The 26,419-nt window shown below is 40.1% G+C and overlaps 2 protein-coding genes and 1 long non-coding RNA gene across 3 annotated transcripts; all 3 read right to left on the reverse strand.

Moving 5' to 3' along the window:
* Nucleotides 1-11,286: 11,286 nt before the first annotated feature.
* On the reverse strand, nt 11,287-13,469 carry LOC131017660 (uncharacterized). Its single transcript, XR_009099756.1, has 3 exons — nt 13,329-13,469; nt 12,008-12,065; nt 11,287-11,910 (listed from the first exon to the last, which is right to left on the reverse strand). It is a non-coding gene; the product is annotated as an uncharacterized LOC131017660 (long non-coding RNA).
* Nucleotides 13,470-14,150: 681 nt separating this feature from the next.
* On the reverse strand, nt 14,151-18,284 carry LOC131018376 (uncharacterized). The gene has a single exon (XM_057947104.1). The coding sequence runs from the start codon at nt 18,282-18,284 to the stop codon at nt 14,151-14,153; it is 4,134 nt and encodes a 1,377-aa protein (XP_057803087.1).
* Nucleotides 18,285-22,224: 3,940 nt separating this feature from the next.
* Nucleotides 22,225-25,542, reverse strand: LOC131018377 (putative late blight resistance protein homolog R1B-17). The gene is made up of 2 exons (XM_057947105.1): nt 22,885-25,542; nt 22,225-22,542 (listed from the first exon to the last, which is right to left on the reverse strand). Exons 1-2 carry the CDS (start codon nt 25,540-25,542, stop codon nt 22,225-22,227), a joined length of 2,976 nt encoding a protein of 991 aa, XP_057803088.1.
* Nucleotides 25,543-26,419: the final 877 nt, after the last annotated feature.

The following is a 26,419-nucleotide window of genomic DNA, read 5'->3' on the forward strand; positions in this document are numbered from 1 at the left end:
CAGCATCAGATGTGGATTCAAGGTATTGCGATGGAGCAAAGTTACTGCGCAATACATCTTCGAATCCAAACGCACGAGCGCGTGCTCCAAAAATTATAGTTACTTCGATCCAATTTTACGCTGATTGGATGAAGTTGAGGAAGATTTGGATTGGTAACTGCTGTGGAAGGAGCCATGGATGATATACATAGATGAGAGAAGATCTATATATGGAAGTAGAAACACGAGAATTTTGTGAAGAGGAAGAGCGGAAGAATCGAGAAAATTAGAAGCTTGATACCATGTTTGAATATAAGAAAGAGAGGGAGTTAAGAGTCGTATTGAGAGAGATTTGTGTAAAGGAAGATCAAAGCTTCCATAGATCTTCATTATGTATTTATACACTGATAGGGTTACATCAATGGTTGCATGCTCTTGCATGCACGTGATAATTACTTCGCTTCATTACGTATTTATACACTGATAGGGTTACATCAATGGTTTATGGTTGCATGCTCTTGCATGCACGTGATAATTACTTCGCTTAATTACTTCGTTTCATTATGTATTTATACATTGATAGGGTTACAGATAATTACTTCGCTTCATTATGTATTTATGCACTGATAGGGTTACATCAATGGTTGCATGCACGTGATAGGGTTACATCAATGGTTGCATGCACGTGATAATTACTTCGCTTAATTACTTCGTTTCATTATGTATTTATACATTGATAGGGTTACAGATAATTACTTCGCTTCATTATGTATTTATGCACTGATAGGGTTACATCAATGGTTGCATGCACGTGATAATTACTTCGCTTAATCTCACACTGTATCCCACGAAAGAGGGAGAGATTGTTACTCTCTCGGTTCCACAAGCGATACATCAAAAGAAACTGGAGGGATTTAAGTTTGCTTTGATAGGAAGACTGATACATATATATAGATATATAGATATGGGTCAGTTTACAAATCAGCCCATTTACCAGTTTACATTTAAATTTAAGCTCAGTCCAACTTAAGAAAAGGGGCCCAATAAACACAGCCCATCCTCTCCTTTAATTCTTGTGTATCCCCATCTCTTTAATCTCTCTTTCTCTTGGCTGAAAACTGGTCACACACACACCCATTCTCTCTCACCTCGCCATTAATCCTTCCCTCTCTGAACTCCAGCGACGGTGGCCGCCGCCTACCGACGCCAGAACTCACTGACGCCCTTAAACTCCTTTATTTTTTCGTTCGTATTATATAATGATGGTTGTACACATTGTTGTATTTAAATTAAAATACACTGCCTCGAGGAAGAAAATGTAAGTCTCAAATTCAAAAAATTGCACGACGCTAAATCTCATCCCATTCAACACATAAACATGTTACACTAGGAAAAAGAAAAAAGAAAAAAGTCAGGATGCATACAAACTAACCATGACATAATAGATATCAGATTAATACAAATAAGCAAAGGCCGGAGATTATTACAAATGTAGTGGAGACGACAAGACAAGAGTAGATGAATTTCTGTGTAATGAATTCAATCCCGAGTTTAAAATTATTTAAGTCCACTATCTTAGGGCGGTTTGCAAAAATAGGCCAATATATTTCAGACTTGCAAAAATAGGTCAATTATTTTAATTTTTAGTATTTTTGGGCCACATTTCGGCCCAATTCGGCATTTATAGACCACATTTTTTGGTCAAAATGTGGCCCAAAAAATTGATTGGATTCAAATGTGCCTCAAGAATATCGAAATTTAAATTATTGACCTATTTTTGCAAGTCCGAAAAATATTGGCCTACTTTTGCAAATCGCCCTAATATAATGGCCTTAAACAATTTTAAACTCATTCAATCCCAGCCCACGTACCGCGACCCCTCCAGGCACATACTCTGCCCCTCCCGCTTGCACTCCACGAAAGGATTCTCACCATAGCCCATGTCGCGCGTGTTGACGATCAAGTCCAACTAGATGGAGTAGATGTCAACGTAGACGATGGTGGCGTCGCCCATCTCCGACCGCAACCCCCAACATGAAGAGAGCATATTTCACCCGCCCTGCATCTGTCCATAATAATTCATGCATTATCTCGACTTATCAATTAAGCATGAACGTGCTTGATTGTCAATGGAGCCACGGAAAATGGAAACGTTTCAAAACCGACTGAATTCGGCAATTTGGTTGCCCAACATGTACTCAACTGCAGTCAATTCTAATTGATGTGAAACGAAAATGGTTCTGGAGTTCCATTTCGTTCGGCCAAATATTGATTGAATTTATGATTGGCAGTAATTAAAAAACTTGAAGATATAGTCACGAAAATTGAAAAGCTTGTCAAAAAGCTTGCATAAAACTAATGATTCTTGAAAATGATACAGAAATAGAGGTGTGAAGCATTTACTGACTTGTCATTTGTCCAAACAAATTGGACATCATTCTTTGTGCGTATATTGTGTATAAGTTTTTGTTGGGTATCTTCGCCTTGCCGGGATTACTCCTCTTGTTTCCCGAACCTCCGGTCCGTCTCACTTCGTGCTCAGGCACTTCTTCTTCTTCTTCTTCTTCTTCTGTTCTTCTCCTTCACAGCTTCTCCTTCCTTCCTTCTTCTTATCTGCACAGGGTAGACAAGAAAGGAGAAAACAATACAAAGAAAGAAAAGAGAAGAAAAAAGGAGTTAGGGTTTCAGCCGAGGGAAAAGGTGTCCTCGGGACACAGGGGCTCAGATTTTCCCCCTTAAACTCAGCAACCCTTCCGGCAGCTGAATGATCAAAGGCAAGGTATGGATGACGGAGCAGCTTCTCAGATCTCAACAGAGCCACCAACAGCAGGAGCCAAGGTCAGAACTTCGGCGGCTCAGATCTTCTCAGGTAACCACCAAACAGGGCTCCGATGATCTGGAAAGCCCGGTGATACCACCACCCACGCAGGGAATCCCATATTTTCAAGGAGTTTAACCACAAAGGAATAGCAGAGCCTTTCAGTCCTTGACCATACGTACTCCCGGCATGGGAGAGCATCAGAGATATAAAGGAAGGCAGCAGCAACGGTAGAGAGGCGTTCCATTGAAGGCGGTGGAAAAAACCAAGGCAGGAGGGCGGTGGGAAAGTGGAGAGAACGAAGAGTCAGGGAGAGAGTGGAGAGATTTAGGGTTAGAGATGGAGCGGCGCGGATGAGAAATGAGAGAGAGAGTGGGGACGCGGAGGGGTATATCTGAGTGAGGAGTGGGCTAGGGTTTGGGGATGGGCTTAGATAGGTGAGTGGGCTCGGTTCTGGGCCCTTAAGTTGGCCCAGACCCAAAAAGAAAAAGAAAGGGAGAAGGGAATGAGAAATGGGCCAACCTCACATATCCACCTTTGGCACATTGATCATTCTGTCACCAGGGAAGGGCCATCAATTGAGTTGGAGTTATCATCACAGCCCTAATTTTTACTCTTATCTGCCACAAAGTCAAGACAAGAGAGGGTGAGAAAAATATTAAGCATATTTGTCTCAATCTCAAACTACAGAGACCAACCCAGGGTAATCACCAATTCTCAAACCAAAAGAGGTTATCATCGAAGTCTTAACAGACTCAGGAGAGCACACATACACAACACACAAACAGAAAGACAAGACACAATACAACAGAACAAAGTAGGATTCGAACACACAGAGTAAAAGAAAACAAGCAGAGTAAGCAAACATAGATCAGAGCAGACCAACAGACTCAACTCATGCAGCAAACAACAAAAGAAAAGAACAGAAAACAAGCAGCCACAAAGGCTGAACTTGACACAAAACACAGAGGGATCAACCAGGCCCAATGTTCAAAGTCCTTTTGCAAGATTCCAGCTTTGCAACTGGTAGGCACTTAGTGCCCACATCTGCAGGATTGAACTCAGAGGGGATCTTGTTCAGAATAACATCTCCTCTTTCAACAACATCTCTGATAAAATGAAACTTGACATCAATGTGTTTAGTTCTATCATGGAACACAGGATTTTTGCATAGTTGTATAGCAGACTGACTATCAGAGAAAAGCACAGGTTTATCATCAACAAAATTAATCTCAGAGAGCACACCATTTAACCATATTGCTTCTTTCACAGCTTCAGTAGCAGCTATATATTCAGATTCAGTAGTAGATATGGCCACAATGCCTTGTAACTGATACTTCCAACTAATGCAAGCATCACACAAAGTAAACACATAAGAGGTAGAAGACTTCCTACTATCTCTGTCATTAACATAATTAGAGTCCACATAACCAACACATTTCACACCATTACCAGACTTGGAGAAAAGCAGACCATGATTCATAGTAGATTTCAGATATCTAAAGAGCCATTTCATGGCTTCCCAGTGAGGGAGACCAGGATTTGACATGTACCTGCTCAAACAAGAAACAGTATATGCAATATCAGGCCTAGTGCTTATCATCAAGTACATAACAGATCCTATAGCATTGGCATATGGGATGTTTCTCATTTCTTCAAGATCAGAGTCAGAGGGGGGACATTGCTTCTTACTAAGCTCAAAATGGGATCCAAGAAGTACACTGACAGGATTACAATTAGACATGTTGAACTTATGCAAGACTTGATTCACATACTCAGATTGATGCAGCAAAAGGGTGCAGTTCTCCCTATCTCTTTCTATGCTCATGCCTAGAATCTTCTTGGCATCACCTAAATCTTTCATGTCAAACATTTCACAAAGGCACTTTTGAACATGCTGTATAGTTTTCAAGCAAGGACCAAGGATAAGCATATCATCAACATATAGAAGCAAGAATACAGGAGACTTTCCACCCAAGTGATATAAACAATGATCAAAACTGCTCCTAACAAAATTCAAGTTTCATGCATTGATCAAATTTGAAGTTCCATTGCCTAGGGGATTGTTTCAAACCATATAGAGATTTTTTGAGTAGGCAAACATGATCAGGAAAGTTCTTGTCAACAAAACCCTCAGGCTGCTTCATATATATATCATTTTCCAGCTCACCATGCAAGAAGGCAGTTGTAACATCCATTTATTTTAGTTCCCAATTAAAATGAGCACAGAGAGCAAGCATGATGCGCACAGTAGTAAATTTCACAACAGGAGCAAATATTTCATTGTAATCAATGCCCTCTTTCTGTGTAAAACCTTTGGAAACAAGCCTAGCCTTATACCTGACATTTTCCACCTCATTTTTAATCTTAAACAACCATTTGCATTCAACAATAGAGCAGTCAGCAGGTTTAGGAACCAAAATCCAGGTATTGTTGTTATGCAGAGAGTTCATTTCAGATTCCATAGCAGTCAACCACTTAGCAGATTCATCAGAGTTAACAGCTTCAGAATAAGAACAAGGTTCAGTCTGATCCACATTGTTAAACACATTAAAAGCATACATGGACATGTTGTAATCATCAAACCTAGCAGGCTGCCTAACATGCCTTCTTTCTCTATCTCTAGTAAGTTGATATTCATTCAAATTATCATTCACAGTCACATCATTTTGAGCAGGCTCTTGCACATCATGTTCATTCACAATAGGTTCAGGAATTACTGGATCAAGGGGAGTAGGATTAGGATTTGGCTCGGGTTCCACCTCAACAGGAATCACAGGAGTAAACATAAACTCATATTTAGTAGCATCATAAGCATTCAGGTTCTCCACCTCACTTGGAGCAGCAGAATGTGAGGAATTCAGCAAACATGGAAAACTCAGTTCATTAAAAGAGACATCTCTGCTAATGCAAGTTTTAAACCCAGGCACAAACTTATCCCATAATCTATATCCCTTAACTCCTTCAGGGTAACCTAGGAAGATACACTTCTTAGCCCTAGGCTCAAGTTTATCAATATTCTGATGCACATAAGCAGCACAGCCAAAGACTCTCAGATTATTCAAGCATACAGGCTTATTCCAGAATACAGACTCAGGTAGTTTACCAAGTAAAGGCACAGAAGGAGATCTGTTAATCAAGTAGACAGCAGTCATAAGAGCTTCACCCCAAAAATGTTTTGAAAGACCAGATGCAACAAGTAGACTTCTAACTCTCTCAAGGAGAGTTCTATTCATTCTCTCAACCACTCCATTTTGTTGTGGAGTGTATGGAACTGACTTATGCCTAATGATGCCTAACTCAGAGCACCAGTTATTCATGGAATGATTACAAAACTCAAGACCATTGTCAGTCCTAATGCATTTAATCTTCTTCCTAGTTTGGTTTTGAATCTGCACAGCCCACTTAGACAATTTATCAAACACATCAGATTTGTTTTTCATAAGAAACACCCAAGTTTTCCTAGAAAAGTCATCTATCACAGACAAGAAATACACATTGCCACCATGAGTGGGCACCTTTGCAGGGCCCTTAGACATCAGCATGCAGATATTCAAGGATTTCAGTGCTAACATGCTTTCTTGGATAGGGAACAGAAGTGGGGAATGCAGACTTGTGATGTTTTCCTAGAATGCAAGGTTCACAAAATGTTATGTCTGAAATTTTGTCATTACCAAAACAACCAGCTTTTCTTAGGATATCCATGCCCTTATTGCTTAAATGACCTAGTCTAACATGCCAAAGTGCAGACTTATCATCATGAACCATATTAGCAACTTGTAAAGGCACAGATTCAGCATGCACAGCATACAAATTTCCCTTCCTAAGTGCAGAAAAAACATGCTCAGAATCTTTCTTGAATTGAAAACTCAGATGATCAACAGATCCAGTTACTCTATTATCAGCAATTTGAGACACAGATAACAAACTGAACTTCAAGTTGGGAACAAATCTGACATCAGTCAAAGTAAGGCATTTTCCATTTTCAAATCTCAAGCATACATCACCCTTCCCAATGATTTCACAACTCTGACCATCAGCTAAGGCAACATGACCAGATTTGACAGGTTGGAGATTAAGAAAAATATGCTCATGGGGAGTGACATGAAAAGTACAACCAGAATCAATGAGCCATTCACTGGAACTCATGGTTTTTGAAATAGCATTTGAGTAACTTATGAACTGAAAATCATAGTCATGCATCATATAAACACAATCTTCCTCATACACATTATTGGCATTCTGACTAGGCTCTTCAGGGGTGGGTTGCTTTTTCTGCTTAGGGAGTTTACATCTGTTTATGAAATGACCTGGTTTTCCACAGTTCCAGCAGACCTTCCTAGGCTTTTGATCAGAGTTTTGGTTCTGGTTTTGACCTCTATACTCAGAATTCTGATTATAAGGTCTCATATCCTTAGGCCTATCAAGGTTCTGACCCCTATTGAAGTTCTGGGGTTGGTTTTTATTCACATAAAGGATTTCACCATGCAGAGGTTTTGACTTAACCAAATTTAGTTCACTTTCTTTAGACTTAAGACCATTAGTGATCATTTCACAAGTAACTTTTGACCCTCCATACTTCAAAGCAGATTTTACCTCAGCAAAAGGCTCAGGTATAGAGTTTAAAAGAATTTGGGGGGCATACTTCTCAATAGAATCATCTCCAGCAAGCTTTAAATCATGCAGGAGTTTATTGAAATTTTCCATATTGGTGTCAACATCCTTAGAGGAATCCATTTGAAAAGACATGAATTGGTTTTGCAGAGACCAGGTTGACACTTCAGAAGGTGCAGCATATAAGGCATTTAAGTCATCCCACAAATCTTTTGCACAAGCATGATGAGACACTTTTCTGACCACAGAACTGCACAAGTTTAACAAAATAGTGGCCCTAGCACTATCATTCAGTTCTTGTAATTTAACATCAGTAACAGCCTCATCAATTTTAGTGGTTATGGCCTTTTTTACCTTCTCTTTAACCAGAATGCACTCAATAATCCTGAAAATCGTCCCTGCCATTAAATGGCACTACATGCATGTTGTTCATGTTGATGCAGATGAAAGCAAGGAAGATCACACAAGCACAGAGCAAGAGACACCACAGCAAAGGCCACCAGGACCTTAAAGAGGAATCAAATGGAGTTCTGGAGCAGGGAAGAGCCCAGATCTCAGCACAGATTGATCTGTGGAGCAAGGATTCACACTGGTCCCTCCAAAAGTTCCAACAGGACTTGACAGAGTCCAGAAAACTCTCAATCCAAGGGAGTTTTTCCAGGGCAAACAGAAGCACCAGAGAAAACAAAACAATAGCAAATACAGCAAGTAAACAGAAACACACACAGCCAATCTAGATAGCCCCCTTTCTCCCTTGATTTCCAGGGTACTCGCACGAGGAGACTCCTTTAAAGGAGAATCCAGACGAACTGGACCAAATGCAAGGGAGAATCTCACTTGGCTTTGGATGCCAGGGGGTTTATCGAGATAGTGGCAACAAGCGGAAGCAAACAAGAGAGCAGGATCGCAAGATACCAAAATCAAGCAAAAACATGCAAAGAAAAGAAAAACAGCAGGCAACACCAATCCTAATGTCTAGGGGTTTCAGGGTGTAAGCCAATTTACCAGAGCCGAGCTCTTCAGGAGGAAGAGCCGGACTTACCACTTTCCTTGCTCGTCGGGAGCGAGTCAGCGCAGCCAAAGGGCGGCGGGTGAGAGGGATGTGTTCGGGGGGAGCCCCGACAAGGTCCCCGTGGCTCAGATACCACTGTTGGGTATCTTCGCCTTGCCGGGATTACTCCTCTTGTTTCTTTTACTCTGTGTGTTCGAATCCTGCTTTGTTCTGTTGTATTGTGTCTTGTCTTTCTGTTTGTGTGTTGTGTATGTGTGCTCTCCTGAGTCTGTTAAGACTTCGATGATAACCTCTTTTGGTTTGAGAATTGGTGATTACCCTGGGTTGGTCTCTGTGGTTTGAGATTGAGACAAATATGCTTAATATTTTTCTCACCCTCTCTTGTCTTGACTTTGTGGCAGATAAGAGTAAAAATTAGGGCTGTGATGATAACTCCAACTCAATTGATGGCCCTTCCCTGGTGACAGAATGATCAATGTGCCAAAGGTGGATATGTGAGGTTGGCCCATTTCTCATTCCCTTCTCCCTTTCTTTTTCTTTTTGGGTCTGGGCCAACTTAAGGGCCCAGAACCGAGCCCACTCACCTATCTAAGCCCATCCCCAAACCCTAGCCCACTCCTCACTCAGATATACCCCTCCGCGTCCCCACTCTCTCTCTCATTTCTCATCCGCGCCGCTCCATCTCTAACCCTAAATCTCTCCACTCTCTCCCTGACTCTTCGTTCTCTCCACTTTCCCACCGCCCTCCTGCCTTGGTTTTTTCCACCGCCTTCAATGGCACGCCTCCCTACCGTTGCTGCTGCCTTCCTTTATATCTCTGATGCTCTCCCATGCCGGGAGTACGTATGGTCAAGGACTGAAAGGCTCTGCTATTCCTTTGTGGTTAAACTCCTTGAAAATACGGGATTCCCTGCGTGGGTGGTGGTATCACCGGGCTTTCCAGATCATCGGAGCCCTGTTTGGTGGTTACCTGAGAAGATCTGAGCCGCCGGAGTTCTGACCTTGGCTCCTGCTGTTGGTGGCTCTGTTGAGATCTGAGAAGCTGCTCCGTCATCCATACCTTGCCTTTGATCATTCAGCTGTCGGAAGGGTTGCTGAGTTTAAGGGGGAAAATCTGAGCCCCTGTGTCCCGAGGACACTTTTTCCCTCGGCTGAAACCCTAACTACTTTTTTCTTCTCTTTTCTTTCTTTGTATTGTTTTCTCCTTTCTTGTCTACCCTGTGCAGATAAGAAGAAGGAAGGAAGGAGAAGCTGTGAAGGAGAAGAACAGAAGAAGAAGAAGAAGAAGAAGAAGTGCCTGAGCACGAAGTGAGACGGACCGGAGGTTCGGGAAACAAGAGGAGTAATCCCGGCAAGGCGAAGATACCCAACAGTTTTGTGACAGTTTTGATAAACATAAGCAAAATTCACCGAATATTTTGATAATTGAACATTTACTTTTGGCAGTAATTTAGCGGATTTTCATCACTTTGGTCATCTGTCGAACATGTGGTGTGCGGATATTGGAGTGATGAGTTGTGCAATATTCTACATTCAAAAAGACCTTGACATATCAGATAACCAAAAACAGGTGGTAATTTTATATAGTATGTGACCTAAATTCGCAACATTTCTTTGAAATTGTCTCCAACTTATGTGTTCAATTTAAAAATATCATTTTTAAATATCAATTTTAAATTACTTAAACCCTAGTTCGACCACCTCTTTTTAATTAAATTATTTAAATTACCTAAATCTCCAACATTTCTTTGAAGTTGCAACATTTTTCGTGAGATGGAAAAAAAAGATGAAGTTCTCTCTCCCGATTTCGCTTAAACCCATTTCAAATATATGTTGTTGAAATCAAGGCAATACTACTCCCTCCGTCTGCAATATCGTTTCCACATTATAGATGGCACGAGTTTTAAGAAAAGTGATGGAAACGATATCACGGACGGAGGGAATATTATTTTTCGTGAGAAATGATAATAACGAATAAGTTAGCATAAATCCATGAATAAATTAGAATAAATCCATGAATAAATATGAATAGCCGTAATTCAGTTAATTGATGAAATTTTCAACCTCTCTAAGACTTGAACTCAAGTTTAAATGATTATTTTTGCATTATAAAAGTCTTATTCATAGATTTCAGTGATTTATTCATACCAATTAATTCTCATTCTTATGAAAGATAGCATTTTTAGTGGAGAATATATTCTTATTGCTAAACACTGAGAATTCTTTCATGAAATTAACCCTACTTATTTAGTATAGATATTTTATAGGTTCAATGCAATTAATTTATAAGTTATTTTTTTTTGTTTTTTTCAAAGAAAATCAATAATAATTTCTTAATTACAGTTCTCACAATAAGATATTTTTATATTATTGCTTGGGTTAATCACATTCTATCTCAACCTTTCGTTTATGTCTATTCCAACTTTTAAAATTTATCTATTTTACTCTCAAATTAATATAGAGGATTTTTTTTAAATTCAAAATTTATCAAAGGCTATTGAAGCTCATGTTCTGGATTTGTCTGATCACATTTTCAATTTTAGCTTTAGGATATTCGGTAACAAAATAACTGAATAAGAATTTTTTGGAATGGAGAAGCATACGTTCGAAATAATAATTGTAAATAGGAGAACCTATATCATTGTCTTCAAACGACATCAATCATTTTTTAGTTCAAAATTCTCTATATTGTTATGAGGATTGAATTGATAATGATGATGATGAAATTAGCTAGGGATTCCCTTTTGATAAGGAAAGCCCAAATAAGATGTTTTAGACCCATTTAAGGCCCAAATATATAAACCATACACAGACACAATTATAAATAAATCAATATATTCATATTATTTAAATATTATCGCATGTTTAAAGTCACGCTTGGCAGATCTAGCAACTACCAGCCTTATTTAAATAACCTCTTTACAATATTTCACAATCACAAGGGAGCGGAAATAACTCAAGTGGATTACATGTATGAGGACATGAAATCCTGAGCCTAATTTAACACATTAACATCAAGACTTTGCTCTGCTCGCTTCCATCTGCTTCACAGCTTAACCTGCACATTTAGAAAACATATGTAGGGCTGAGTACTCAAAAGCACTCAATGGTCACATGCCAAAATACCTTGAAAGCTTGCTCTTAGAGCTATATATTGAACTTGCCATCTCAAGCATCACACAGGAGTTTTATTTAAATAACCTGTGCATGCCAAAACTGTAAAACTTCTATATATATATCATCATAACATCATATACGTCTGCAGACAATTAACATGTATGTACCATAACTACGCATCATGTAACCTTGTGTTGAGAAGTAGGCCTCCTTCTCAAACACAGTGATCGGCCCGAAGGCTCCTGATCAGTGACCGGCCAACCCGCTCGATGACTCACGGTCACAACTATGTGCACAAACCCTTACTGACATCTCGCTTCAGCATAGGGCCGATATCGTCTATCTCTCGTAGATGGTAACATACAAGCTCCTAAAATAATTTGGCAAGTCAATAACTTTATATAACTTTATTCATATAAACAACATTAAATAGTGCGCACTTCAAATTTTGAGTTTAGAAAGCCCACCTGATACGCTTAATGAAGTAGAAATCCTTGCTTGTTCACTTTATAAAGCCACTCGAACCTTCATTATAATGAGGTTCCCAAGGTAAGATTTGATAGATAGACAAGAAATAAATAGAAAAGAATTCCTAGTTGAAACTTATATCTCTTGAAACTTTAGGGTTGCTTCCTCTAGTTTAGATCGTCTGCTTTTATGAACTTAACTAACTAAAAGCAAATGGTAACATTTCAAATTGCTCAAGAGTAAACTAATCTATTCTCTATAGATTAGCTAACAATTAATGATTGAAACACCAATCACTTAGCATAGTTCTATTTATAACTATCCCAAGTAAGAAATCTCAAACATGTCTTCATAAATGAATCTCAACTTTGAAAAATCATATAAAATCAACCTCTTCAAAGAAAAATATAAGCTTTACATTTTTACAAATCTACTAAAGTCTATATTTATCGGGGATTTATAAAAACACAATATCTCAACTGTATAAGAAATTATCTCACAAAAGGCAGAATCTGCCACAGAACCTCGCTGCTTAGCGCAGTACTTTTTAGAAAATTGTTTGACCTATCTAGAGGTCTCGGATTCAGTTGAAATTTTGCAGAGATATAATACTCATAATGAACTTATCACTGTAAAAATTTCAAGTCATTTGGACCAAAGGAACACTCCCGAAAACCCCTCACAAGACACTGGTTCGTCCAGCAAAACCTGACAACAACACATTTTCTGTTGCAACTTAATATAGAACTCATATCTCTGCCAAATAAGGTTGTAGGAACTCAATTACATCATCTTTATACATACTAGAATGGTTTAACACACCAACATATAATAACATACTTGACGTCCCCCAATTTCTATCATATAATCTCAATTCACAATCCCCAAAAGTACAATCACACAAGCATCAAACAAGTAGCTATCCTATAACAAAATTCCCAAATCCACCATTCCAACAAACTAAACTTATTGGGAAATCATGATTTCTTTTGAGTAAATACCCAAATAACTCTCAATAATATCTTCGCATACATATAAACATTTATACATAGTCAATTAACGCTAATATAAAGGGAATAGATTCTAGGGTTCATGAAAGAGGCTGAAAATTGGGGCTTTGGGATAGAACTTCGATTCCTATCATCCTATCACTAGATTCTAGTGAATATTTACCTCAAGAACATATAAGAATCGATATAGTACAAGGCTAGAATTATCTTCTTTCAACAACTCAATTTTCGAAGAAAAAGAAGAAGAAATAATAAGTTGAAGAATCTTCCAATTTCTGTAATCAAAGAAGCTTGGTTCCAGAGTTCTTACCTTGATATGTTCTTGATTGAGTTTTGATATGGTTTAATAATCTCTCTGAAGCTTATAAGAAAATGGAGGTTTAATGTGGGGGTAGGGGACGACACTTAGCAGGGAAAAAGGAAAGGAAATTTAGCTTTCCTCCTAAGATTTGTTAATAGATATCCCCAAATAAAATAAATAAATAAATGTAAAAATATATGCATTCTTGTGAAAGCTTACGGATTGCTATTGCCAATAGCCACAAATATTATTCTAACTAATATAATACTCCCTTCGTCCCAGCTGAAATGTCTTGTTTCTTTTCGGCACGGAGATTAAGAAATGTGTATAAAGTAGATAAAGTGTGTTGGTGAAAATTATTTAAATATTAAGTATAGAGAGAGAGTGTATTGCCAAAAAAGGAAACATGACATTTCAAGTGGGACAACCCAAAAAGGAAAACAGGACATTTCAGTTGGGACGGAGGGAGTAATATAACTCTCATATGTAATCAATTAATACATGTATATATTATTAAAAGCGGCATTTTATAAAAGAGAAAACAAAGGAAGAACAAACCCATGAAGGCACAGAGACGCCAACTATGGGACGAGTCTCGTTAAAACCTTCCTACGAGCGAGTCGTCGTAGCAAGGAAAAAGAGTACTTGACAAGAGCAGAACAGAAAAGCAAACGAGCGGAAGGAAACACTTCAGGAACTCCGGCCTCACCATCGTTCCCAAGTAAATTCGGCTCAAACAAACAAAAGACAAAGACCAAAGAACCCAAGCAGCCATGAAGCAGGCCAAGACGGGCACGAAACAACAACAATCACAAGCACCCCTAACGGGACTTAGATGCGACGAAGATGACTATGGCTCGGGATGTCTCGGATGACAGCGTCGTCAATGACCTCAATCCCATTGCTCCAAAAACCCTCTTGTCTCGCAGGGTTTGCCATAATGTCCGCCACAACGTTCCCCTCCCGATAAATATGCGAAACCCGAAAAGTGATCTCATGTAAGCGAGCTAGCGTCTCCTTCCAATAACTGATGAAACGCCAAGGAACCTCCATCGATCGCTGCTGTAGGAGACTAACAACATATGAGGAGTCCGCCTCGAGCCAGAGCTTGTGCCATCCTCGGTTATAAGCTATCGCAATGGCAGTGATCGCCGCAAGCAGCTCGGCTTCAAAAGCGAAGCCCGATCCTCCCTTTGTGTGGAAACACCCCTGAACAGTTGCAGCGTGGTCTCTGAACACTCCACCACCAGCAATTAAACCCGGTGAGCCGGACGCAGAGCCGTCCGTATTTACTTTGATCCAACCAATATCCGGCGGCCACCAATGCACAGATAAGAATTCCGGCGGAGGTGCAGGCCGAGAAGAAACCCCAATGGATCGTAAAGTGAGGTAATCGTTCCATTCATTGGCCATGAAGCCGAGCTTCAACGGCAATGCCTCGGCTTCCTTGAAAGCCGTCTTTATGAAGCTCAGAACCTTTATGGCAGTAAAAGCCTGATCGTCAAAGATGCATGCATTCCTGCTAGTCCAAATCATCCAAATAGCGCTTAGAATTCCAATCTTCCACAATCTTCCCAGAAGAGAGCTAAAATTCATATTCCACGCCATGACCAAAAAACTCTGAACGTCAAGGCAGTCAAGCAGATGCAATTGCCTAAACCAGCCAAGAAAGGCTTGCCAAATCGGAATCACCCTAGAACATCCCCAGAAAGTGTGATTAATAGATTCCGCAGCAGTAAGGCAAATCGGACAAGCATTGGGAACAATGAGCCCCTGCCTAATCATGCAATCAATCGTAGGAAGCCTCTCATGAATGAGTCTCCAGCAGACAATGGAGCGGCGTATAGGAACAGCCGGATCCCAGATCCACTTCCCCCAAACAACTTTAGGGTATCTATGTGATATATTGGCGAAAGCCAACGAGGAAGTAACATCTCCGCGCAAAGAGGCCTTCCAAAAGCGCTCATCATGCCCATCTCCCAAATGAATAAGAAGTATATCGCACACAATTTCAGGGAAATTATCAACAAAGTTTTCAGAGAAATGCCACTTGCCATCAAAGAAGTAATCTGAAATTGGCTGCTGTAATAAACCCCATAAAAAGGCAGGAATGCCAAGTTTATCACGAATCCTATACCCCAACCAATCATCAAGCCAAAAGAGGGTGTACCGCCCGTTCCCCACCATGACATAAGAGTCATCCACCAGTACATTAATTTCATGCTTAACACCTATCCAGATCGAGGAGTTTGCCACATTCTCTTTGGCATAGCCCTGCGGATTGAGATAACGAGAAGATAGGGTTTTGTGTGCAAAGGAATTACCTTTTATCATATTCCAAGCCAGCTTCATTAGAAAGCTCTTGTTCATTAAAGTAAACGAGCGTATCCCCAATCCACCCTCCTCCTTAATGGCGCAGCATCTGCTCCATTTTACCGAACAAGAAGGCTTTTGCTCAGTGTTCCCCGTCCAAATAAAGTTTCTGCATTTTCGATCCAGCTCAAAAAGAAGCGACTTTGGCCAGCTGTAAACCATCATAGTGTGAGTTAAGGAACTTTGAATGACAGAATTGACAAGGCAAATTCGGCCAGCCATCGAAAGATGCAAACCCGCCCATCTTGAAAACTTATGAATAATTTTATCTTTGATGCTTGTGAGATGAGAAGCCCTTGGCTTCCCCACAAATAACGGCGCTCCCAGGTAAGTAATATGATCATTCCCCTGAGTGAAATTCAAGACCTGATTTATTCCACGCTTCATAGACGAGGAAACTCCCTTCGCAAAGTATATGCGTGATTTCTCCAAGCTGCAAACTTGTCCAGACAGCTCCCCATAGTACTCCAGAATATGTTTTATCGTTTTAGCATTACGAATGGAAGCCTTGCAAAAAATGAGAATATCATCGGCATAGAGAAGATGAGTTGGGAACAACATCGATCTACAAAAGCTCATGGGAGTTAGGCGACGAGCAGCGACACAATTCAAGATCAGGTGACTAAGCATGTCTTCGGCGATGCCAAAGATAATAGGAGAAAGAGGATCTCCTTGTCTGACCCCTCTAGTGCAAGCAAAATAACCACTGAGATGTCCATTGTAAAGAATGGAAATTCTAGCCGAGCTAAAAATGATGGAAATCCATTGAATGAATCTTTCATGGAAGCCCAAAACACGAAAAACCTTGAGAATGAAATCCCAGTTCATGGTGTCAAATGCTTTCTTGATATCAATCTTGCAAGCCATGTTCGCGCTTCGATTAGTGCGATTCATGCAGTTGAAGCCTTCTGAACCAAGCATGATGCAATCATGGATAGACCGACCGCTGATAAAGCCAAATTGATTCTGAGAAACAATATCAGAAGCAACTCTGTTGAGCCTGACCGCTAAAACTTTAGAGATGATTTTAAAGAAGAAATTGGAAAGGATGATCGGCCTTAGGTCAGAGACCGAAGACACCGCCTCTGCCTTAGGAATCAGCACCAGAGTATTAGCATTGCAACCATCGGGGAGAAAAGAATTTAGGAAGAAACAACGCACAGCACGGATTATATCTTCCTTAATAATATCCCAACAGTGATGAAAGAACACCCCTGAGAACCCATCCGGCCCCGGAGCGCTGGAAGCATCCATGCTGCGAACAGTAGCAGCGATTTCCTCATCAGAAGGAATATCAATCAAGCACCTATTATGTGCCTCGTTGACCTGCATGTCGATGTTTGCTTCCAAATCCACCAAATCCACACTGGTGGCAGCTCCTTGCGAAAAAAGAGCAGTAAAATGTTCCACAATGTGACGCTCAATAGCTGACTGCTCATAAACCATGTCACCCTCAAAGTTGAGATGATTAATGACCATACCCGATTTCCTATTCCGAAGCGCCTTATGGAAAAAAGCCGTGTTTCTATCACCATCTTGAAGCCACTTGACCCGACTTTGCTGCTGAAGTTGTACGTTCTTTCTGGTAAGCATCGTGTTTATAGCAGCTTGCTTAGTTACTTCCTCATCAAAGTTATCATCCGTGTACCCTTCCCTTGAAATACGCGCCTGAACAGAAGCAAGCTCCTCCTGAGCTTCAGCTAACTTAGCATCAAGGTTGCCAAAGGTAGTTCTGTTCCATTCCCTTAGCACACTTTTTAATCTTTTCAACTTTATCATAACCTTAAAGATCGGGCAAGGAGTGTAAGTCACGGCATCCCAGGAGTCCCGCACAAGATCAAGAAAACCAGCGTGGTCCATCCACAAATGCTGGAATCGGAACGGCCTTTTTCCAGGAGCAAAACGAGATTTGCATTGAAGCACAATGGCTGAATGGTCCGACGTAAGCCTTGGCAAAACATGAGAATTAACAAAATCCCAAATATTATCGAAAGAAGAAGAAATAAGAGCTCTATCCAGAAGAGTTTCCACATGATTGGGTAAAAACCTTCTGCCCGACCAGGAAAATTGCAGACCCGAGGAGGAGGGCTCCAGAAAACCCGTGTCATCAATGAACCTGCAAAAATCCGCACAAGAACTTCTAGAAGGGAGAACCGTGCTGAGACGCTCGTGAGCTCCTTTCACAGCATTAAAGTCACCAATAAAAACCGTGTTTCCATCAATATAATTAAGAAGGTCAGCCCAGAGATTCCTTCTGAGAACTGCATCATTGGCACCATGAATAACAGCAACCCGAAAACAAAGATTCTGCCAAGTACAATTAGAAACAACCACCTGATCTGAAGAGAATAGAATGGTAGTGGCAACAGCAGGCTGGGCCAAAAACCAAATGTTAGATCGCCGCGGCAATCTACAATTCTGGTGGCGAGGCGTGAGATTCAGAGATTGCCAGAAACTCATCTGAATTTTGCGAAACTTTGATTTGGGCTCAATGATGCCCAAAATCAATGGAGAAAAGGAACGACAATGCTCCTTGAGAAGTCGTTTAGACTCGTCCGTAAGTCCTCGGACATTCCAAACGAGAAGATTCATCAGAAAAGAGATTAAAAATCTGGCGATGGGGTGTCCCCCATCTCCATTTCAGCAGCCCAGCTCTTAGCTGCCATATTATGCATGGTGCGGATACTCGGCGTATCCGGATGCTCAACCACAAAATCATGAACTTGGTGTCCCAAATCAATAGATTTTCGAAGTATGTTCTTAATAGAATCTGTGGCTGGAGTGTGAATGCTTCTCCCACCTCATCCACTTCCTGGCGGCCGCCCACGACCCCGCTTTGCAGCAGCATGATTGGCATCCTTAGGAATTTCTTTAAAAAAAGATTCAAGTCTCTGAATCTTCATGGCATTCTCAAGCGCTAAAGCTTTTAGATCGGTCTCCTGTATCGTCCCTTCTTTAAAAGTAAGCACTTCTTCCATCATCTCCCTTGTAGAATCATTCACCGTTCCTGTAGTAAGCGTTTCAGTAGAGGACTTGTCAAGTTCATTGACATTTTCAACATTTGCAGTTTCGTGATTATTCAAATATTTTGCAGGCACCAAGATTTTTCCAAGCATATCAGGCCCAGAGATAGCATTCCGATTTTCCTGTATAGACTCAAGTTGATAGTCACCTGTGTCTTCAGCTTCACCAGCATCCCGTTCGTCGATCGTTTTTTCTGCTATGTCCTGCAATTGCTGTCTGTCACAACTTCTTTTGGTTGCCAAGCAGCCGCCGCTCCTTGCTGCTGCATACATAAGCCTTAGTTCAACTAAGTTAATAAATATAAACTTGTAAGTGCTATCGTCGTTGATGTATCATTCTAACTCAAATACATCCACAATATATATAGAAAGTGGGATTCTCATTTCTAATAGCAAATAAGTCTATAAATAATAAAATTCTTACTACCAAATATATCTGCAAATAATTAAGAAATAATAATAAATCTCAAATTCATGGTTTAATAATAGATCATCACTATTAAAATAAGAAAACTCATAGATAAATAATTAAATAACATCCGTCACTTCAATTAGTCGAGCAATAAGTCGACTAATAATATTTCTTATTTATCACTATTCTCATCTCTGAAAATAATAAAATAATCCCTTTACTAGGAATTATAAACTTGCTTCAAAGAATAAAATTAATAAAGGATGCAAATTAATAGCTCATGATATTATAATAATATCTCATCTCATCTCTGTGATTCTACTTCTCTTTCTTCTTTAGATAATAGAAAAATAGAAAATAATATTAATAATATATACTAGTGAAAATGTCGGGTGTTACAAACATGGCCGATCATTATACAAACATCAACTTAGTAACAACATAAAACGTCACAGAAAACTCAAATCAACATGGAACAACTTCAACTTCATTACTCCACACCATTCTGCAACGGTTGCACCTTTTTCGGCCTGCCCCTCGGCCTCCCGCTAGGCGGAGCGGCAGCCGGGGCAGAGCTCTTGGCCTTCTTCGCAGCGGGTGGGGCGTTGGGGTCCTACTTTGGGCAGCCACGGGGGCGAGGGGATGGGGATGGGGCCACGACTGCGGCCTGAGCATCCTTGGGCTTCGGGGGGCGTCCCCGCCCGCGCTTCGGAGGAGCATCGAAGCTCGGCCGGAGGTAATTGCTCTTCACAAACACAAGCTCGTCGCTGTCTTTCATGGTGGTTAGGTGATGGTTCAGCAAATCAGTATGTGTTCCGCCCAAATCATGGCGGTTAGTTGAGTGGCGGCGACGCGGCGGACGGGCGGCGATAGGGAGAGGGAGAGAGAGAGAGAGAGGGGGAGGGATGGGCGGCCGTGGCGGATTTCAAGCCCCAAGCCGCCTGGAACCCTAGATCTACCACGCCTGGAGGTCTGGAACCCTAGATCTGCAACATCCCCCCACAACCGCTACCGGATTTGAACCAGCAACCTAAGGCGGCGGCGGAGATGAAGGCGGTGAAGATAGACGGCGGCATCGATGTACATGAAGGCGGCGACATCGATTTTCTGGTAATTTCGATGCAGATGCTGCGGCCGGGGAAGAGAGTCGCCTGCACGGCAAGAACCTTGAGCAGTTTCCGATCGGATTCCTCGACGATCGGCGGCAACCGAGGGATGAAACTGTAGAGCTTATCAGCCGATTGCGCACGGTTTCCGACGAGATCGTCGAAATTCTCCACCGCATCCAGAGATCCGTTGCCGCTGTGCGTCGCGGTGGTGGTGGTTCGCTGTGCGGCGGAGGCGGAGGCGGAGGCGGTGGCCGGCGACTGTGGAGCGGCAGCGAGTACGAGATGGAGAGCCGAAGAGGGAGAGGGAGAAAAGAGAGAGAGAGAACAGAGAGAAAATGAGTGTACGATAGAGAGAGAGAGAGAGAGAAGAGAGAGGGAGAGAAAAATGGCTATTTTTTAAATTTTTATTGTTAGGGGTAATTTTGTACTTTTACACAAAAACTGGTCACTTTTTATTATTTTTATCTTAGTGGACAATTTTTAATTTTATAATATGAAAGTGGATAGTTTTATATATTAGCTCGCATATTAAATATTTTATAATTAGTCGATTTTTATAATTTTAGAAAGAAATGAAACAAAAAAAATAAGAAGATAAAAAAAATGAAAATTAAAAGAAAATATATAGTTTACAAATAAACTTTAAGTTTTATTATAACTACAAAATTGCCACTCAATTTCAAAATTAATTTGAAATTGATTTCAAATTGAAAATTTTCCTTTTAATATATTATAGATTTTTAAAACTTTAACTAAATTCGGTGGTAAATTCGCTATTTTATATGGGGTAAATTGCAAAATAAGTCACAAACTTTGCCTCATTTTTTCAATTTCAACACTATTGTTAAACCTTTGCAAATAAATACCAATTCTTTTAGATTTTTGCAACTGGGGCTTCCCCAAATTTTTGCATCTCTTGAACTACGACATGGAAAACACGAGAGAAGCAAGTGAACCTATTGTTTGTGGAGATACATACTAATAAATAAATTATAACAATAATAATACAATTAATTGCAAAAGAAAAAAAGAGAAAAATAAACTGTAAATTAGGACGAGAAGCCTCAATTGCAAAAATTTAAAAGAATTTGTACTTATTTGTAAAGGTGTAAAAGTGATGTTGAAATTAAAAAATGAGTTAAAGTTCATGACTTATTTTGCAATTTACCCTTTTATATGTAACACCTCTTTTTCACAAATCACAAGCGATAGAGGAATACTTTAGTGGGCTAAAGCCCAATAAGAACTAGTAGGAGTATAAAAGCAAAGTCCCAAGTCTAAGAATGAAAAAGAGGGCCCAACCCTCTCACTTGAATTTCTCTCTCAATCTCTCTTTCTCTCTCTCTTCTCCGTGATACTAGTCGCTGCACATTATTATTGCCACAGCCACCGCCACCGCCACCGCCGTGCGCACATTCATCAAAGTGTTGGGCTGTTCCAGGCGAATCTCAATCTCCTGCTGTTCTCTTCTCAATTTCACGACGAAAATAACTAAATCGGTAACTCTCTTCCCTTTTGTCTCTAATTCATTGGTATAGTTTTGACCCAGCTCTAACAACATGCATTCAACAAGTTAATGTAAAGTGTTAATCATTTCAATTCCTGTAATGTGAAGTATTCTTGTAGTGTTTGTTAGCTTTGTTTTATTTTATTCTGCTTCTATGCCTAAGATTACCTTCCCCACACTCTCTTAAGAAGTTGATATTCGAGATGAACGACGAGTTAGCGTTGGATGACATGTTGGGAAAGATAAATACATGCCCCTTATTGAGAACCATCTCTCTCTCTCTCTTTGTTGGGAGATGATAAGAGGTGAGGCGGAAGAAGATTGAAGAAAAATAAGCAAACACACAAAAACAAGAGAGATAATGGTGGTAAAACCTAGCTAGCTAAGCTATTACATATAACTTCAAAGTTGGCATCTGCACTGCTTCGTTCTTAGGCCGAAGCTGAACTTGAACATGAAATGGTAGATCTTCCCCTTGTAATTACACTTGTTCCTCTACGATCTCCTTTGCGCACATCACAACAGATTCGCCAAAATACATCACCCATATCTTTTGCAGCGTCGGTATGTCTCCAATTTGAGTCGGGATCTCCTTCAACTCTTCCATATCATAAAGAACAAGGTTCTCAAGGCGTGGAAAGATGGAGTTCGATTCCGCAGTCCAATCCTTCAAACTAGGACACGAAGACAATTCCAAGTATTTGAGGGAAGGGAATTGGCCTTCAACCATTTCCCACTTGCCTGTTCCAAAGCATCCCATCCACAACTCGAACTTCTCGAGAAGGGGCAATGCACCTATCTTTTCCAACATTTTCAACATTATGTTAAACGTTTTATCCAATTTTTTATAACAAAGTCAATGTCATACAACAGTTGAAGAAAATCCTAGGAAATATATGTCAACAAAACTGAGTCAAAACATGCTTTAAAAAACATAGTCAAGACGGTTGGGATGACATGCATGTTGGGAAAGATAAGTACATTGCCCCTTCTTGAGAACCATCTCTCTCTCTCTCTTTGTTGGGAGATGATATGAGATGAGAGGGAAGAAGATTGTAGAAGATTGAAGAAACATAAGCAAACACACAAATACAAGAGAGATAATGGTAGTAAAACCTAGCTAGCTATAAAAATACATAACTTCGAAATTGGGGCCTGCCAAGCTTTGCACTGCTTCGTTCTTATGCCGAAGCCAAACTTGAACATGAAATGGAAGATCTTCCCCTTGTAATTCCACTTGTTCCTCTACGATCTCCTTTGCGCACATCACAGCAGATTCGCCACAAGTGTGCATCCATATCTTTTGCAGCGTCGGTATGTCTCCAATTTGAGTCGGGATCTCCTTCAACTCTTCCATACTATAAAGATGAAGCTTCTCAAGGCGTGGAAAGATGGAGCTCGATTCCGCAGTCCAATCCTTCAAACTAGGACACGAAGACAATTCCAAGTATTTGAGGGAAGGGAACTGGCCTTCGACCATTTCCCACTTGCCTGTTCCAAAGCATCCATTCCTCAAATTGAGCATCTCGAGAAGGGGCAATGCACCTATCTTTTCCAATATTTTTTCCCATTCAAAGCAATGATTCATCACAAGAGTCAACTTCTTGAGGCTTTGGGGGAATGTGAGCACATATAGAGAAGCACTAAAATCATACCAACACGTTACGGAGAGCGATTCCAATTTACACAGACGTCTGATATTGTTCAGACAATAATAATCATCTTGCTCGATTTCCCCTCTATCAAAATACTCTATCACCAATTTTTTGATATTAGGAATTCTCTTAACCACGTCTTCACTGCACTTAAAATTTGCTATTCCTACAAGCACCAGTAGATTCTCCATGACGATGACATCATCACTCGAAGGTTCTGAAAGATAAAACCTTCTTATAGTCATTTCAATATGCCTAAGTTGTGGCATTCTCCAAATCTCAACAGGTGTAGTGAAAACCCTTTTACAATAAACAATCAATATGTGCAGATTCCAGAGGCGACTAAAAGAGGAAAAAATCGAGGACATGCTACCAACTTCAACAGCAAGGTGGCGCAAGTTAACATACAGAGACGCTAGGGGCTTAATCAAGCTTTCATCTTCAAAATATTGATCAAACTTGTATGCATGTAATGTTCTAAGCAATCTGGAATTCTTAAAACGTGGGACTTTCCCATATTCACTAACAATGGAACGAGCACGTGGCATAGTCTGCAAGTCGTGAAGGACTTTCTTCTTTGTCGTGTTCCTGGGTATAACAACGCGGTGTTGGCTACTTATGCCTCGAGGACTAGATTGCCCTATCACATGATAGAACCCATCTTTCTTGCTCTGGTTCAAGCATAAATCCCTCAACAAATCATGAATTTTGACAAATTTTATGTTTCCTGTATGCCCCACTTTATCAACTAGAATGAGATTTCTATCAACCAAGTCCTGTAAGAACTCTATGGCAATAGTTTCCAAACTTTTTCCATTCATGGGTTTTAAAAATCCTTCAGAAACCCATAGCTTCACGAGTGTTGAGACTCTAACCGAATCATCCTCCTCAAACACTCCCATATGCAAAAAACATGGCTTTAAATAAACTGGCAAATGATTATAGCTCATTTTCAAGAGTTTCATGCAATGCTTATCATTCTCCAAATTCACTCCTGAAGCTAAGTTCTTCCTAATTGATTCCCAAACTCCTAGAGTGTGTTCCCTATTTCTCAAAATACCCCCCACTACAACAATTGATAAAGGAAGTCCTCTGCAATTCTCTACTATTTTCTTTCCAATTTTCTCTAACTCATGAGGGCAACTTCCAACCCCAAACATAATTTTTGAGAAGAGTTCCCAGCTTCGAACCTCATCTAAAAATTCCATTTGAAGGCTATAATTGTTGTTCAATTGGGAACTCAAGTGTGAAAGCCTAGTCGTCACTAATATCCGACTACAATTCTCATTTTCAGGAAAGAAACGTTGTATCCTATCCCAGGCATCGATACTCCACATATCATCCATCACAATTAGAAACCTTCTACCTGACAAATACTGGTAGAGCTCTAATTCTAGTTCATCTTCACTCTTTTCACTCAGTTGTTCCTTGCTTTTTTTAGTGGCTTGAGAAACAAGTTCATAAAGAATTTCCCTTGTGTTGTATTGTTGAGAAATGGTAGCCCAAGCACAAACATCAAAACGCTGCTCAATAATTTTCTTCGAATAAACAGTTTTGGCAAGAGTGGTTTTACCTATCCCGCCCATTCCTGTGATCGGGATGACTTGGCGTTCTCGTTGGTCCGAAACGAGCCTTTCTAGGATTCCATTCACGACACCCTCGGACCACACCACCATGCCACTGCTGTTCTGCCCAGTGGAAGAAGAAGCAGAGATGAAGCTACGCTGCTTATCGTGGATCGCCACCTTCTCTGCATTCCTCTGCATCGCCAAACTCTTGATCTGATCCATTTCTTGTATCACATTTTGCACATCTTGAAACAAGTTCATCTTTTCCTCAGCTCGAAAGCAGCTGTTGAAGCGGCTGCAAATGGTTTCTCTGGATCTGCTCTGCTGAATCTTGGCCACGATATGAGATTCGATGGCGTCTTCAGCTGCGTAAGCTGCATCTGCAATACGCATCTCCAATGGATCTGCTTCGTCGGAAACAGGGGAGTTATAAGCTTCGAGAAACTCCTGCAAGAACGTGACATTTTCAGTGAGGGATTGAGCTTGTTGTTTGTCGAGAGAAATCGGAGGGGAATGATGGCTCTCAAGGTCGTCTATGATATGCATTAGAGAAACCAAGGCTGCGTAGGCCGCCATGATCGATATCAGTTGAAGGGAAACTAATTTTTAGCTTCTTATTTATACTAACACTTTCAAAACCACTCGGCTTTCCTAGAGAACTGTGCATGCTTGTTCCTTAACCACTGAATAATTCTGTGTTTTCAGATTTGTCCTAATGTACACGTTTCGACCTCCGTTGGTCCATTTTTGTTACCTTTGCGACTAAACTGTGGGTATTAAAAAGAATACAAAAACTCCCGTGAAACAGGTTTCTCGGTGAAACCGATTTTCTGAATGAAACTACTTTAACATACAAATGACACTTAAATATTTCCAAATGACACTACTTTAACATACAAATTATATTTGAAGATCATTTGTATGTTGGAGTAGTATCATTCGGAAACTGATTTCACGGTGAAACCAGTTTCATGGAAGACCACTTCCAAAAAGAATAAGTAGGCGACGTCAACGAATAGTAAACTGTAGGGCCAACCGACATATCTTATCTTAGCAGTTGGCAATAATGTGAAAGCGAATGTTTGTGATAATAATTGAGGAGAGATATATAAGCATTGTGACTTACAGATTCTTCTTGTTTCAATGGGATGCTCTAATGGACTGCCTCAGAAATGGGATGCTCCAATTAAACTCCTTATTGCGAAAATAGTTAGAATTATTTCATTGAATCTATAAACCAATTCTACCGAAATCTATAAATTAATTCTACGAAATCTATAAATTTAAGAAATACTAGCATTTGCCCTTTGTACAATGCACATGAAACAATTTTATATTTCTATATTTATATAAAATTGATATAACTCAATTATAATATGAATAAATATAATAAAAAATTAATTTTAACTGAATATATTTGAAATGAATATTAAAAAAATATAAAATATTAAAC

Source organism: Salvia miltiorrhiza, chromosome 3 (assembly GCF_028751815.1).
Source record: "Salvia miltiorrhiza cultivar Shanhuang (shh) chromosome 3, IMPLAD_Smil_shh, whole genome shotgun sequence".
Classification (NCBI taxonomy): Eukaryota; Viridiplantae; Streptophyta; class Magnoliopsida; order Lamiales; family Lamiaceae; genus Salvia; species Salvia miltiorrhiza.